This window comes from Lemur catta, chromosome 16 (genome assembly GCF_020740605.2).
Source record: "Lemur catta isolate mLemCat1 chromosome 16, mLemCat1.pri, whole genome shotgun sequence".
Lineage (NCBI taxonomy): Eukaryota > Metazoa > Chordata > Mammalia > Primates > Lemuridae > Lemur > Lemur catta.
In genome coordinates, this window is record NC_059143.1 from 1,493,592 (window position 1) to 1,507,454 (window position 13,863).

The 13,863-nt window shown below is 48.3% G+C and overlaps 2 protein-coding genes across 8 annotated transcripts in view; both read left to right on the top strand.

Moving 5' to 3' along the window:
* The window catches only part of GFPT2 (glutamine-fructose-6-phosphate transaminase 2), a 41,177-nt gene extending 39,365 nt beyond the window's left edge, over positions 1–1,812 (top strand). Inside the window, exon 19 of the mRNA XM_045527708.1 lies at positions 902–1,812. Within this exon, the coding sequence (XP_045383664.1) occupies positions 902–946 (45 nt within the window). The 3' untranslated portion in view covers positions 947–1,812. The remainder of the gene's footprint in view (positions 1–901) is intronic.
* Positions 1,813–5,491: 3,679 nt separating this feature from the next.
* Positions 5,492–13,863, top strand: part of MAPK9 (mitogen-activated protein kinase 9) — a 47,197-nt gene continuing 38,825 nt past the window's right edge. For all 7 annotated transcript variants that reach the window (XR_006729263.1, XR_006729264.1, XM_045527711.1 and 4 more), the window contains exon 1: positions 5,492–5,653. The gene's annotated coding sequence lies outside the window, so the exon portion shown is untranslated. The remainder of the gene's footprint in view (positions 5,654–13,863) is intronic.

Sequence of the window (13,863 nt, forward strand, 5' to 3'; positions counted from 1 at the left end):
GTTACAGGAAACATCTAATTGCGTGATATTCCATCATAAGACTTCATAAGGAAGTCTTATGACTTCCTTAGCAATTAGTCTTCTATTATTTAAACTGCTCCTTATCTCTTTGTCTTCACAAATAACATAGCAGTGAACATCTTTGTCCATATAACTTTGTCCCACATTTAAAATTGGTCCTTAGTCTAGCAAATGATGTAACATTTTGCATTCCTAACATATATTGCCAAATTATATTCTAGAGAAGGCGTTATCTATGATCTCACCAGCAAGTGTCTAAGAACACACAATTCATTGTGCAAAGAAACAGTAGAAGTTTTATTACAATTTTATTTTGAGAAGCTTTTAAAAATACATAATAATATAAAGAATAATAAATACCTGAATGTGCACATACCATCCAGAATGGACATTTGCTAACATTTTGTTGTATTTGTTTCATCTTTTTTTAACATATAAATGTATTAAGACATTGCACATAAAGTTGAAGCTCACTCTCTAAACCATTCCCAATCCCATTTCCTTCCCACCCCCTACCCTAAACTAACAAGTCACGTGGGATTTGTGTGTATCCTTCCAAGAAAAGTGAATTTTTTAAAGAGTACAAATTGAGCTACCTGTTTTTAAAAGCAGGGATCATATTCTTTTAATAGTGTTAACACAGCATGATACATATTAGGTGCACATAGATGTTTATTGAATGAATTAAACATTGTACAGTTAAATGCAGCTTCTGTAATAAGGACTCTGCTTCCAAGGTGCAGGTCTCTGGGTAGCTCATGGTTGGAGGTGACCAGGAACATCTGTCTCCTTGTTTTCAAGCACTCTGATGACAGTCCTTAAGACATAGCAGTTTGCTGAGTTCTGTGGGGTCCTAAGCAGCCACTCTCTTTCATTTTAGGTTGACTTCCCCAGAAATCTAGCCAAGTCTGTAACCGTGGAATGAGAAGGAGATCATGATGAGACCGTCACCGCCTTCAGCCTGACTGCAGACCTGTCCCGACAGCAGGGATACCACGTGGGAAGAGAAAGTGGGCATCCCACGTGTTCTGCGTGCTCCCAGTAGAGCTTGACAGCTTCGACGTGCCTTGTACCCAAGTGCTTTTGCTTACAGCAAATACTGTTTCTCTGTGTCCTGGAGTCGCCAGAGGAGAAGGGAATCATTGTTTACACATGGGGATCAGAGCGAACTTTTCCACTACTGTGCAATAGAGATGCAGCTCTCTGCAGAGTAACTGTGAACCTTTTTAAACCAACACTAGTTAGTTTTAAAAGACAAAGTATTTATAATGATGATTGTATAGCGTTTAAGTTATTTTTCTATGTGGCTTTCCGTAGCCGTGGTAACGCCCAGACTATGCATCCTAGCTACCCGGTGCGCTATCTCCAGGCTCGTTCCTGGCGGGTGGCATTCATCTCAGATTTGAGCACAGGGCACTGACCCTCTGGACTCCTTCTCCTTTCCTCCCCTTAGGCTGCTCCTGAATCCCATCCCCTGACATCAGGAAGTCCCTCCAGCCATCTGCCCATGCCGCCTGTAAGTCCAGTTGAAATCTCAACTTCCTTCAACATTTTCTCCTCATCTATAGCCCAGATCCCTCCAACTCTCCAACTTCTGTTTAATCTGATCAAGGTTCTTGCTAAGCCCAGGCAGCATTTTGATTCCTGCTCCCTGTCCGTAGTAAAACAGCTGGAAATGTCCCATGCAAGAGAGTAGTGTCAGATGGGCTACCTTGCTCTCTATTTAAAAGCATGCACAATCAAATTACTATGCAATTTTAAGACAATAAAGAACATACGATTTTTTTCTCATGTGTTTGGATTTTGTTAACCTCATTCTTTAAGTGTACTTTGCATTTTGAGGACTCTGCCAGAGCTCAGTAGTGTCTGGGGGAGCAGTGCTGTTTGTTAGTAGCCACTGGCGTTGTCCACACCTGTGACCCACATGCTTCTAGTACAAAGTGAGGGCTACTCTACAGGATACAACAAAATGCAGATTTGAGACTTGCTGAGGGTTCACGGAACCTGGAGGGGACTGGGCCACTCAATGCTGCTTAAGATGGTTGCCCAGAGCCTGGAGGCCACGTAGAGGGGTGAAACTTCCAAGTTTGTATTTTTTTTCCCAATGAGCTTGTGATAGTTACTGGTTTTATTAATGCACTCAGGCAGAAACAAAGGCAGAGTTCTGAAGGTTTGTGAGGTTGGAATCTAGGCTCCCTACGTAAGTGCCGTCACACAGCTTGCATGATGACGTCTTCTTGCAGTCGGGCCTCGGTCCTGGATTACCTGTGGGCTACTCAGCAACTTTTCCGTTCTCTTCTATGTTCTCCCTTGTATCACAGAAGTTAGAAACCTGGGAACTACATTTCCAGGTTAAATTCCACCAGTGAGAGGCACTCACGGGAGATCTGGAAGATAGCTGAAGGGCAGAAATCATATTGTTTATTTCTCTCATGGCTTCAGCAGACGGGTTCTGCTATGGTACTCCCCAAAACTCATCCACCTCAGCACTCCTGGCAGTGGTGGCCACAAACAGTGGTTTTCTGTGGCTCCTCCAAAATCCCAACTCTGGAGAGCTGGCAGGAACCCAGAGCCCCCAGAGCTGTCCCTGACCCCCACCCTCCAGGCCTCCTCATAAATCAACGAGGGGCAAGTCTTGCCGGGAACGCCTAGAGTGGTCTCTGTCTTACTGACCAAACCCTGACCAGTGCAACTTCTAAGATTAGGAGACTGCAAACCAGCCAGAACCTTTTTATCTGGACAAGACCCAGGAAATATTTCTTATCCTTATGCCAGGGAGGTGACAACTGTCTCGACATTTGTGCTCGTTCTTTTGCTGTTCCTCGTGGCTCTAGCTGTGTGTCTGTCCCCAAGCAACAGCTGCCTAGTTTTGAAAGCAGAGGGCAAGCCCGCACTAGCCGTAGGGAGAGGGTGGCACTGCCCCTGCAGGACGAAGGCTCTGGGAGGAGGTGAGTGGGTCAGTCTCCAGGTCGTGGTCTGACTTCCGCTTCTCTGGGTGTTGACAAGGCCCCTCTGGGAAGGGTATGAGCAGGGTCACGAGGGAGTCGTGTGGCCGCGGGGCTGAGGTGTGGGCCAGGTACTCGACACGCAGCAGAAACACGGTCAGGGCAGGGTTGTCCTGTACCTTCTGCTCCTAGGCTCACATGGCCTCCCTCCAGCTCTTGGGGAAAAGCTGGAGACTTCTGTGGGTGATGTGCGTGCCCTCAGCAGAGCAGGAAGGGAGAGACCCTCACCAGCGTGTGGTCAGGACGAGCCAAGTCCTGCTGAGAACCTGGGCCAAGCTCTCCTGGGCATTCTGTCCTCGGTTAAAAAGATGGCCTGATGGAAGTGGGGTCTTGGTGATGACAGTCTACCTCCCGGGTGGCACTGCTGCAGCATGGTGCAGTCGCCCCCATGTCTGGAGCAGAGCTGTCACCCGGAGTCACTTCTCACCCTCCTCCATGGGATTCTCTGGCCATGTTTTCTGGATTGGGCTCCTGTTTCCTGTCTGTCTTCCTCCTCCTCAGTTTCCTTGTTTGTTCTCGTGGAGCACATCCTGCTCGAGAAAAGGCGCTCGGGAGGTGACTTTGTCCATTCAAGCTGCGGTAACAAAGCACCACAGACTGGGTGGCTTATAAAAAAACATTTATTTCCCACAGTCCTGGAGGCTGGGAAGTACAACCTCAAGGGACCAGCAGATTTGGTGTCTGGTAAGGGCCCACTTGCTGGTGCAAACATGGCAGTCTTCTCACTGTGTCCTCGCAGGACAGAAGGCACGAGAGACCTCTCTGCGGCCTGTTCTGTAAGGGCACTAATCACATTCACGATGGCTCTACTCTCGTGACCTAATCACCTCCCAAAGGCCCCATCTCCTAATACCTTCACATTAGGAATTAGAATTTCAACATATGAATTTTGGAGTGTACAAACATTCAGACTATAGCAAGGAGGCAAATTTTTTGAGGACTTGCCTGTCTGGGAATCACTTTACTACTACGGTTCATCCCTGCTTGGAATTCTAGCTCCTGAGCGTGGCCTGCCTTGAGGAGGGCCCATCTGGTGTGAGCCCACACTTAATTTTAGAAAACTCCCTCTGGTGGCCAAGGTGGGGGTGGCCTGAGGGGGACACCTTGGCTGGATCCCTTTCTCCGTCCCACCCCTCCTCTGCTGCCCTACCAGCCTGGCCCAGCCCTCCGTGCCCTTGGTCACGGGCTTGCCGCTCTTCCCAAATTCTGCAACCACCCTCCATGCCCCCCAGCCCCTTGACCTCCCGATCTCCACTCTGGCTGGCCCTGGCGTAACTGCTGCTCTACGTCCACAGTAACCATTTGTTGTCACCCACTGTCACCCCACTCTTCCAGTCCCCGAGGTCCTGGCGGGGGACAGGAGCCCACCCGTTTCGGGGAGAGCCAGGGCCACAGGGCTCTGCCACCCCGCAGATCTCTGAGCTTTCCCCCCAAGTGTCCAGCCCCCTGGCCTCACATCCAGCTTTACTGGTCAAACGCAGATCTGGCGACACCCCAAACACCGGGCTCCCCATCATCTTTTATGCCCCCATGGCCTGCTGGAACCTGATCCGAGGGCCCAGGAGTTGCCTCAAAAGCAGCTCAGGGTTGTCGGACGCCAGGCCCTAGGGACCGCTCAGCACGGCACTCGTCTCCCCTCCCGCGTCCGCCCTTCTGCCCTCTGGGGCACAGGCCTGACCGCTGCCACCTTGCGCACGCTCCCGCCCGTCCCTGACCAACCCGGGTCACTTGCCCCCACATGGCCCTCTCTCACCTCTCCGCATCCCCTCCCCCACTACCATCTGACTTCTGGCCGCACCCCCACAAACCCTTTCCCGTGGCGCCGCAACGAGCAACCGAGGCCACGGCCCGCGCCTCTGCGCCCTCCGCCCTCGCCTCCCCCCGGAGCTACTGCACTCCGGCTCCCGGGCGCCGAGGCCCGACCTCCCCTCGCTCGCGCCCCGGGCTCTCCCCGAATCGGGCGGGCCCCCGTCCTCCCCCAGGCCGCCTCGCTGCTGCGAGCCTGCTCCTGCAGCCCGGAGCCCGGCGACCGCCCGGCGCCCCATCCCCGCCGTCCGCCTCCGGCCCCGCTCCCGGCCCCTCGGCCCGCCCTCGCCGCCGCCTCCCAGCTCTGCGTCCGGCCACCAGCGGTGGCCCCCTGCCGGGACAGCCGGCCGCGCCGTGCGCGCGGGGGGCCGGAGACGCAGGCGCGGCGCGGCCCAAGCGCAGAGGCCCGTCGGCCGGCGCGGCTGAGCGGCCCCGGGCGCCGCCGCCCGCCGAACCCCGACGCGGCCCCAGGCGCCTGACCCGGCCCGGGCCCCGCCCGCGCGGCCCGGCAGCGGCCCGCCCCCTGGCGCGATTGGCCGCGCCTGCCCAGTCTCTGCGCGCTGATTGGTTGGCCCCCAGGTCGGTCGGGCCGGGCGCCGCCGAGGCGGCGGCGGCGGCGCAGGAGAAGGGAGCCGGACCGGAAGGGTCGGAGCGCCCCGGCGCCCCTTACACCCACTGCGGCGGCGGCGGCGGGGCGGAGCGGAGCGGGGTGGGGCGGCCGGCGAAGCCGGGAGCGAGCGGCGGAGCCGGGGGCGAGCAGCACGCAGCGCCGCCAGTCCTCCCGCCCGCCCTCTCCCCGTGTGCGGCGGCGGGGAGGCGAGGTGAGCCCGGCGGGCGGTCTAGGCCCAGCGGGGACTGCTCGGGCCGGGCCCCGCAGGAAAGGGGCGGCGGGGGAGCCGCGCGGCCGGGGTCTGCGGGGTGGGCCCGGGTCTGCGGGGCACTGGCGGCCGCCTCCCTTGTCCCCCGGATGCGGCAGTCGCCCCCTCCCACCCGCTGTCAGCAGCACAGGGCCGCGGGCCCGCTCCCCGGCCTGGCCACGCAGACCTGCCTGGGGTCTGTGCGCGCCATCCCTTCTTATTGTGGGGCACGCAGCTGCGTTCCTGCACTGGGTGCCCAGGGGCCCGGTCTGGTCCCCGCGACCTTGGCTAAGGCACTGATCCAGCTTTCCCTTGGTTTTCCCCTCGGGAAAATGGGGAAATGTCTGCTCTTCTGGACAGGGTTGTTGTCGGGTTGTATGACTGCATGAAAGCGCCTGAGCAGGAGCCCAGTGCACATTTGTGGAAAATTGGGCCGGATACTGCCCCTTGCTGGTGTGAATGTGATAGGAACCCCCTCCCCCCGCACCCCTCCAGTGCCTTGTCATTGCACAAATGCCCAGCAGAGCCAGAGCAGGTACTGCCCACCTTCCTTACCACTCCTGCCTACCCCAGAACACTGCTCCTCCCATTCATCTTCTCACCTGCCTTGAACATGCCAACTCCCATTTGCCCCAAGACCTTTGCACTTGCTATTTCCCAGCTTTGGAGTTGTCTCCAAGATCTTTGGCTCTTTCCATTCCTTCTCCTGATCAGATGTTTCGTTTTTGGTGAGGCCTTCCTTGACCACCCTCTTTCTTCCCTTAGTCATTCTATTTCATTATTTTGTTTCATTTCCTTCCTAACACTCACTCTGGTTTGAAACTATTCTGTTTATTTGCCTGTTTATTTTCTGTCTCCCCCACTAGGATGTAACTTTATGAAAACAGGTAGCTGTCTGATTTGTCCACTGCTTTAACCCAGTGTTTAGAAAGCACACCGTAAGTATTCAGTAGTATCAATTCAATGAATGAGTGATCTAAGGAATGACCCTGCCTGCTTGTTGTCTCTGCTTTACCTGTTCATGTGGTGACTTCTGACTAACTTGTGAAACTTGCAAGCAGACGGAAGCTTCTTCTCATTTTGTGAAACATTGTAATGTCCTTGACCTCCTTTATTTGGTAACTGTCAGAACAAGCTGTGATATAAAAATATTACGTTTTTGTAATAGTTTAGCTCTAGCTTTCTTCCACACATTCAGGAGACGTTTCCTGAATTCTGCATTTTCTAGGTCACACTTAATGCTAGCCCCTAGGGACAGAAAGGAATAGCAACAGGGTCCCTTCCCCCAGAGAGTCCAGGAGCTCAGTAGGGACAGCAGGCATGCAGACAGCCCCAGGACAGTGCAGGACACCTGCTGTAGTGGAGGGGCTGTGCCATGGAAATGTGGAGGAGGTGACAGGTGGTGCTGGTGGGCCTTGAGGGTGATGAGAAATTTGCCAGGCAGGGAGAGGCACAGAAGTTTGAAAGGGCAGGAACAAGGGAAGATCTTAGTTCAGTGTGGAGCTGGGAACCAGCCTACAGGGCCAGGTATAAGGGCACAGAGTGGTGGGGACCCCAGAGAACCAGAACCTGACCCAGCAATTTTCTAAAAGAAGGCAGAATTCCAAATTTGTATTTATACTCTTCTGATTTTTAAATGTTGGCAATAGCTAATTAAATTTTTTTTTTTTTAAACATTGTGATTCAAGCCAAATACAGACCTCCTTCAACTTGGTTGCAGGCTAGTCAACCTCCAGGACAGGCTGTGTGGGCGGGAGGAACTGTGATGAGCTGGAAAGGTAGCCTGAGGCCAGGGGAGGCCCTGTTTGCCTGGGTATCAGCAATTATCACTGGAGCCCTGTGATTAGCAGGTGTGAAACCCACTTTTACCAAGGGAGAAATGGAGACTCACAGAATTTCAGTACTCTGCTTCATAGCAAGCAGCTGGTAAATAGAATTCGAACCCAGCCCTCCCCCCCAAACATTCTTTCCTGGGTCCCTTGTCTCTTAGTATTCTCTTTTGGCTTTTACTATGTTCTGGAAGATCATCCAATCTATTCAATGTTTTCCTCCTTTTAACCTTTTTTTTCCTTCAGAAGGATCCTATAGGGCTAAAAATAATCCTATTTTGGTATAGTCTTCTCTGGAGAGCTTTGATTTTCCTGAGAATTTAATTTGCATGGTACCAGGACTTTAAAATAATTTGTTGACAGATTAAAATCTGTTTATTTCATCCCCTAAATAAATGTTAGAAAGTATACTTGAAGTTGTCTATTTAAAATCTTCTTAATTTTCTGGATAAAGAAAAGTGCCAGATGAAGCAGTTAATAGTGAGTAAAGCAATTGTTTTCATGATGCGTAAGGTAAAACAGAAGCCAGATTTTTTCTTAAGACTATTGATTTGGCACTAGGGCAGCTACTTTTGGTCTAAATATGTATAATAGTTATACTTCACACTTGGTTAGGAAGGTGCCATTTTTACATAATTTGCCTTAAGGATAATTCATTCTTAATAATTTTTATTTGGCCTTAATAGTTTGTAATTGATTGTATGAACTAGTTTCAATATCAGTCTTTTTATTTTAGCTATTATGAGGGCTTTCAAACATATATAGAAATAGAGCATCCAGCTTCAACAATTATTAACTTCTGGCCAATCTTATTTCATCTGTAACATCCTCCACTTACACATTTACCCCTATATTATTTTCAGGCAAATCATGAGTATCATATTATTTCATCCATAAATTTTTCAGTGTATGTCTCTAAATAAGGACTCTTTTAAACTTGAAAAACCAATAATTCTTTAATGTCATCGAATAACCAGTCAGTATTTAAATTTCTAGTTGTCCTGTGAATTTTACAGTTTCTTTAATAGTAATAGTTTGAAGGTGGATCCATATAAGATCCATACATTGTGATTGGTTGATAGTCTTTTAAGTTTCTTTTAATCTGTAGATTTCACCTCTATTTCTTTTTTGTTTTCCTTGTAGTTTGTTGAAGCAATTGGGTTGTTCAGTAGCATTTCCATAGTTGGTAATTGACTACATCTCTGCATGTGATTTAATGTGTTTCTCTCTATTTGCTGAAAATTAATAGCTGGATCTAGACAAGACGTGGTCAGATTTAGGGTGCATACTTAGGTTAAGATGCCTTCCTAGGGGGGCTGTGTGCTTCTATCTAGAGACACCCTGAGGTTTTATGCCCATCCCTGTTTTACAGATGAGTACATTTGCTTCCCCCAGGTCACCCAAATAAATGGCATACACACTGGGAGTCTAATTCCAGGGTCCTGATCTTAACCACCTGCTCCACTCTGCCCTACCACATTTATTGTGCTTAGTTTTGCCTTTAACAGACATTTACTGGGCACCCACTGTGTAATTAGTAGAGGATTGAGAAATAAATCAGACACATTTTTGGCCCTTAAGGAACTCACAGAGTAGAAGTGGAGGTAGGCCTGCAATGCAATGTAAAACAAATTTGAGTGGCAAAAAAGGGGGCATGCCCAGCACAGTTGGAAGGAAAAGGGTATAGAAGCAAACTTAGAAGAGAAGCAGGTACTTGAACTAGATTTTGAAGGAGAATGAAGGTTGACCAGAAGAACAAAAGGGAGAGGGAAGTCGTTTCAGGCAGATGGAACAGCTTGAGGTCTGAGGTGCGCAGTAGTGTGTCTGCTGATCCCAGGTGGTTCAATATTGCCAGAGAGTGGGCCAGAGGGGCTGTTGCTTCTCTGTTGTGCTAAGGAACCAGATCTTACTGTCAAGGCAGTCAGTCACTATTGAAGGAATTCAAACAGGAGAATGGTATGATCACTGCATATTTTCAACAAATCTCTCTTCTTAAAATTCCTTATTTAGAAACAAGTATAAATTCACAAGAAGTTACAAAACTAGTACAGAGAGGCCCATGTACCCTTCACCCAGTTTTCTCCAATAGTTGTATATTTACATAATTATGGTACAGTATCAAAACCAGGAAATTGGCATTGGTACAATGTATGTACAGTCTTGTCATTTTTTTATCACATGTGGAGATTTGTATAAACACCGCCACCACAGTCAAGGTTCAGAAATGTTTTGTTATCCCAAAGATCTCCTCGTGCTACCCCTTTAAAGCCACGCCACCTTACCCCTGGCAGCCACTAATCTGTTCTGCATCCCCATAATTTTGTCATTCCAAGAATGTTGTATAAATGGAATTTTACAGCAGGTGACCTTTGAGATTGGCTTTTTTCACTAAACATAATGCCCAAAGATCCACCCAAGTCGCTATGTGTATCTGGATCGGAAGTTTGGTTGTTTCAGTTGCTCAGTAGTGGTCCGTGCTATGGATGTGCAACTGTGTTTAACCATCCACACAAGGAAGGACATTGGATTGTTTCTGGTTTTGAGCTATTACAAATAGAGCTGCTATGAACATTTGTGTACAGATTCTCGTGTAGACAGATCTCTCTTCCTAAAGTGGCGTGTGTGCAGTGGTTTGCACGCATCCGGAATGAAGACTGGAGAGCACTTCTGCTGCGTCCGAGTCCCGGGAGCAATGAGAAGGCCTTACCCAGGGCACTGGGGGTGCGGGCTGGAGAGGGGGAGAATGAACAGGCCCTGGTGGATGGAAGAGGGCTGCTGGGGAGGGTCCTCGCTGGGTCCTTAGGAGCCAACAGTAGGTGAGGTGATAACCAAATACTAGTTCTTACTCTGTATCGCAGTGTGTACGGTAGCTTAAGAACTGATGTCCGGAGGATGGCCCTGGGAGACTGTAAGGTTCTTAATTATCAAAGAAAAGTTAAGTTGTTGTACTAAGGTATTTTTCTTAAGAATTAAAGTACGAAAATAGAACAATTTGATGAAAAAAATTTCAATAGCAAGTATTAAAAAAAAGTGATGGTGAGAATCTGCTTTTAATCATAGCTGTCAGGTAGGTATTTTGAAATTATTGTGATTAAAGGTTGAATTGAATCTGTAGATCACTGACTCACCTTCATCATCAGGAGAAAAAGCGTTTTGGTAGAGGAAGCCAGCAGTATGAAACGTGAAGGCCTGTGTTTTTGTGGCCTGGTCCTGACCAGCCTTGGACAAAGGGCTTTGCTTTCTAGATAAAAGTAGAGATGTTAGAGTGGTGTGTTGGGAGGAACATGAATATTGTGGTCAAACCATGTAGATTCAAATCTGGGCCATGCTGGGAATTTGCGCAGCTCCCTTACTGTGTCCAAACCTCTGTTTCCTCATTTGCAGAGTGAGGGTAGTAACAGTGCCCCTCACAAGTTGTTGAGAGAGTGTTTATAAATGCAGACGTGGACCCTGGCCCACTTTCCTGCTCCCAGTCTCACCTGCCTCAGACCCATCCTCCATGCATGTGTCAGAGTGATCATTCTGCAGCTCTTCCTTTAAAATTTTTTGTTTAGTTAGTTTTTTAATGTGAAATATGTGCATGTTTTTTTAAAAAAAATCAGAACAGAAAGTTATAATGAGTCATTTCCCCCATTTCTCTATACTTCCTAGCATAGTGTGTGTGTGTGTATTTTTATATAGATTGCCATTTATTATGTGCACTCTTCTTCACCTTGCCTTATTTCCTTTATATATCTTAGACATCTATTCATATCAATACATAAAGTCCCTGCGTTTTGTTTAATGGCCTTATTGTACTTTTATGCCATAATTTATTCAGTCAGTCCACAATGTACATTTTAGGTTATTTCTGTTTTTTGCCTATTACAAGAAAAGTGCTACAAACATCCTTGCACAAATATCTTGGAATATTTGGACACATATATTTGTCAGATACATTTATAGAATTGTGGTTGTCAGGTTAGGAGTCATGTGCATTTAAAATTTTCATTAGCTATTACCTATGTTCCTTCCAAAAAGTGTTTTTCCAATTTACAGTTCTCACCAACATGTATAAAAGTACCCATTTCTTTTTTTTGTTTGTTTTGGTTTTTTTTTTTTTGCTTTTTTTTTTTTGAGACAGAATCTCGCTCTTTTGCCCTGGCTAGAGTGCTGTGGCGTCAGCCTAGCTCACAGCAACCTCAAACTCCTGGGCTCAAATGATCCTTCTGCCTCAGCCTCCTGAGTAGCTGGGACTACAAGCATGTGCCACCATGCCTTGCTAATTTTTTCTATATATTTTTAGTTGTCCAGATAATTTCTTTCTATTTTTTAGTAGAGACGGACTTTTGCTCTTGCTCAGGCTGGTCTTGAACTCCTGACTTCGAGCAATCCTCCCACCTCGGCCTCCCAGAGTGCTAAGATTACAGGTGTGAGCAACCACGCCCAGTCGAAAGTATGCATTTCTTCATGCTTTGGTTGATACTGTGAACAGACTTGAGCTCAGGTCTTGCCTCCTCCAGGAAGCCTTCCTGCACATCCACCCCTCTCTCCCTATACTCATCCACTCTTTTCCCCGCCAGCTTTTGAGGAGCTCATGGCCTGGGAGAGGAAGGCAGACCTGCAGCAGCTGTTGCGCCTGGCCGGTGGCTGCCGCAGTGTGCAGAAGCAGTGCGGAGGGAGCCTGGGCCAGACTGGTGGTGGTGCCAGAGCAGTGCAGTGTGCCGCTGATGTGCTTGCATGGAGCATTTGTGTACTTCCCAATTCGTAAAACTGTCTTCTGAGCCCCACTTGATGGTCTTTTATTGAAATATAATCTCAGCAGTTGACTCATTAATAGCTAAATTACATGCTTTCTCAGGTTACCTTGAGGTTCTTTCTCTTGCTCTCATGAAGCCGAAGCTTGACAGAGAAGGTAGCTTTGACAGCTTTTCTCTTAGGTGATTTTTTTTGCTTCCTAATAAGGGCAACGTATTTTAATTTTAGAATTGTTTTAAATCTTGAGATGAAATTATATTAATAATTCTAGAACCCAATATAATTGAATGTACTCCCAAAATTCAAAGAAGCTAACCTAACATTGTACTTAGTAGTCCGAGTATAGGTTACAAGCAACTGTAGCAGAGACTTGCAGACTGCTCAACAGGGTTGAGGTTGATGTGTGTCAGTCCCAGCATGGGCAGGTGCCCCAGAGTTGGGGGCAGCTCTACCGTCAACAACATGTGACTTCTGTCTCAGGGTCTGTGACAGCAGATCCTTCAGCTAGCAGCAAGGGAGAAAGATAGATTGGAGAGCAAGCAGCTTTCTATAAAAACTTCTACTCACATTTCATTGGCCAAAAGTTGGTCAACTGGCCATACCTGGCTGCTGGGAAAACTGCCAGATATTGTCTCTCGTTGAGCAGCCATTTGTCCCACAGGAAAGGGGAGGTTTCCATTACTAAAGCGAGGATGGGAGGAATGGATCTTGGAATATCTCAGCACCTGTGCACACCTCTGGTGGTTTGATGGCTCCCACAACCCTCAGGATCGAGCCCAGATGGGTCCTGCCGGGCTTGTGGTGATCTGGCCTCATTTTCTCTCTTTGCTCCATTCTCCCTCTATCCAACAAAACTAAATCTCGAATGACTTACCACATTCAGAGTGGGCCTACTACACCTGTCTATAGATGCTACTTCTCCACCTCATAACCCCTGATCTTTTTTATCCTTTGAGGTTTAGGACCCTCCATTTGTGGGGTCTCTTCCTTAGTATGAGTTCACTGAGGGCAGGCGCTGTGTTCTGGCACAGGACCTCGTCCGCAGTGGGTGCTCAGTAAATGCTTTGAAATGACCAGTGTTGCTGGTGGATTTACAATATGGCAGAGGAACAGCTGCCCCCAACAGAGCAGGTTGTAGTGGGTACCTGCGTTTTTGCCGAGTCTGTCTCTAATCCTTTGCACTTATCCTCCTAGCCAAGCTGAGCAATTCACCCTGTCTGGACACAGTCAGTTTGAGCTCTGTGCCTCTGCTGTCCAACTCTGACAAAATAATCTAAGGCGGATGCCGCCTCCTCCATGAAGCCTTCCTTGTCTTCTGCACCCCTGCCAGAGGGTAGGATCTCTTTTGCCTTTTGATTTTGTTTACATTTTGCTTATGGCCCCTACCTTGTATTATAATATAGATAATAGATTCACTCCTCGCACTTCTACCCCCAATAGAGAATCATATGCTGCTTCAGGACTAGCTCCTGCCTGACCGTGCTGTATTGCCTATAGTACTTACCACTTTCTTGTTCAAAGGCACCCCCTAAATGTCGAGTTGAATTGTTTCAACCTCTTGCAAACTATAGATAAGTTCATCTCTAGAAAAGGATATTCCTTCAGATG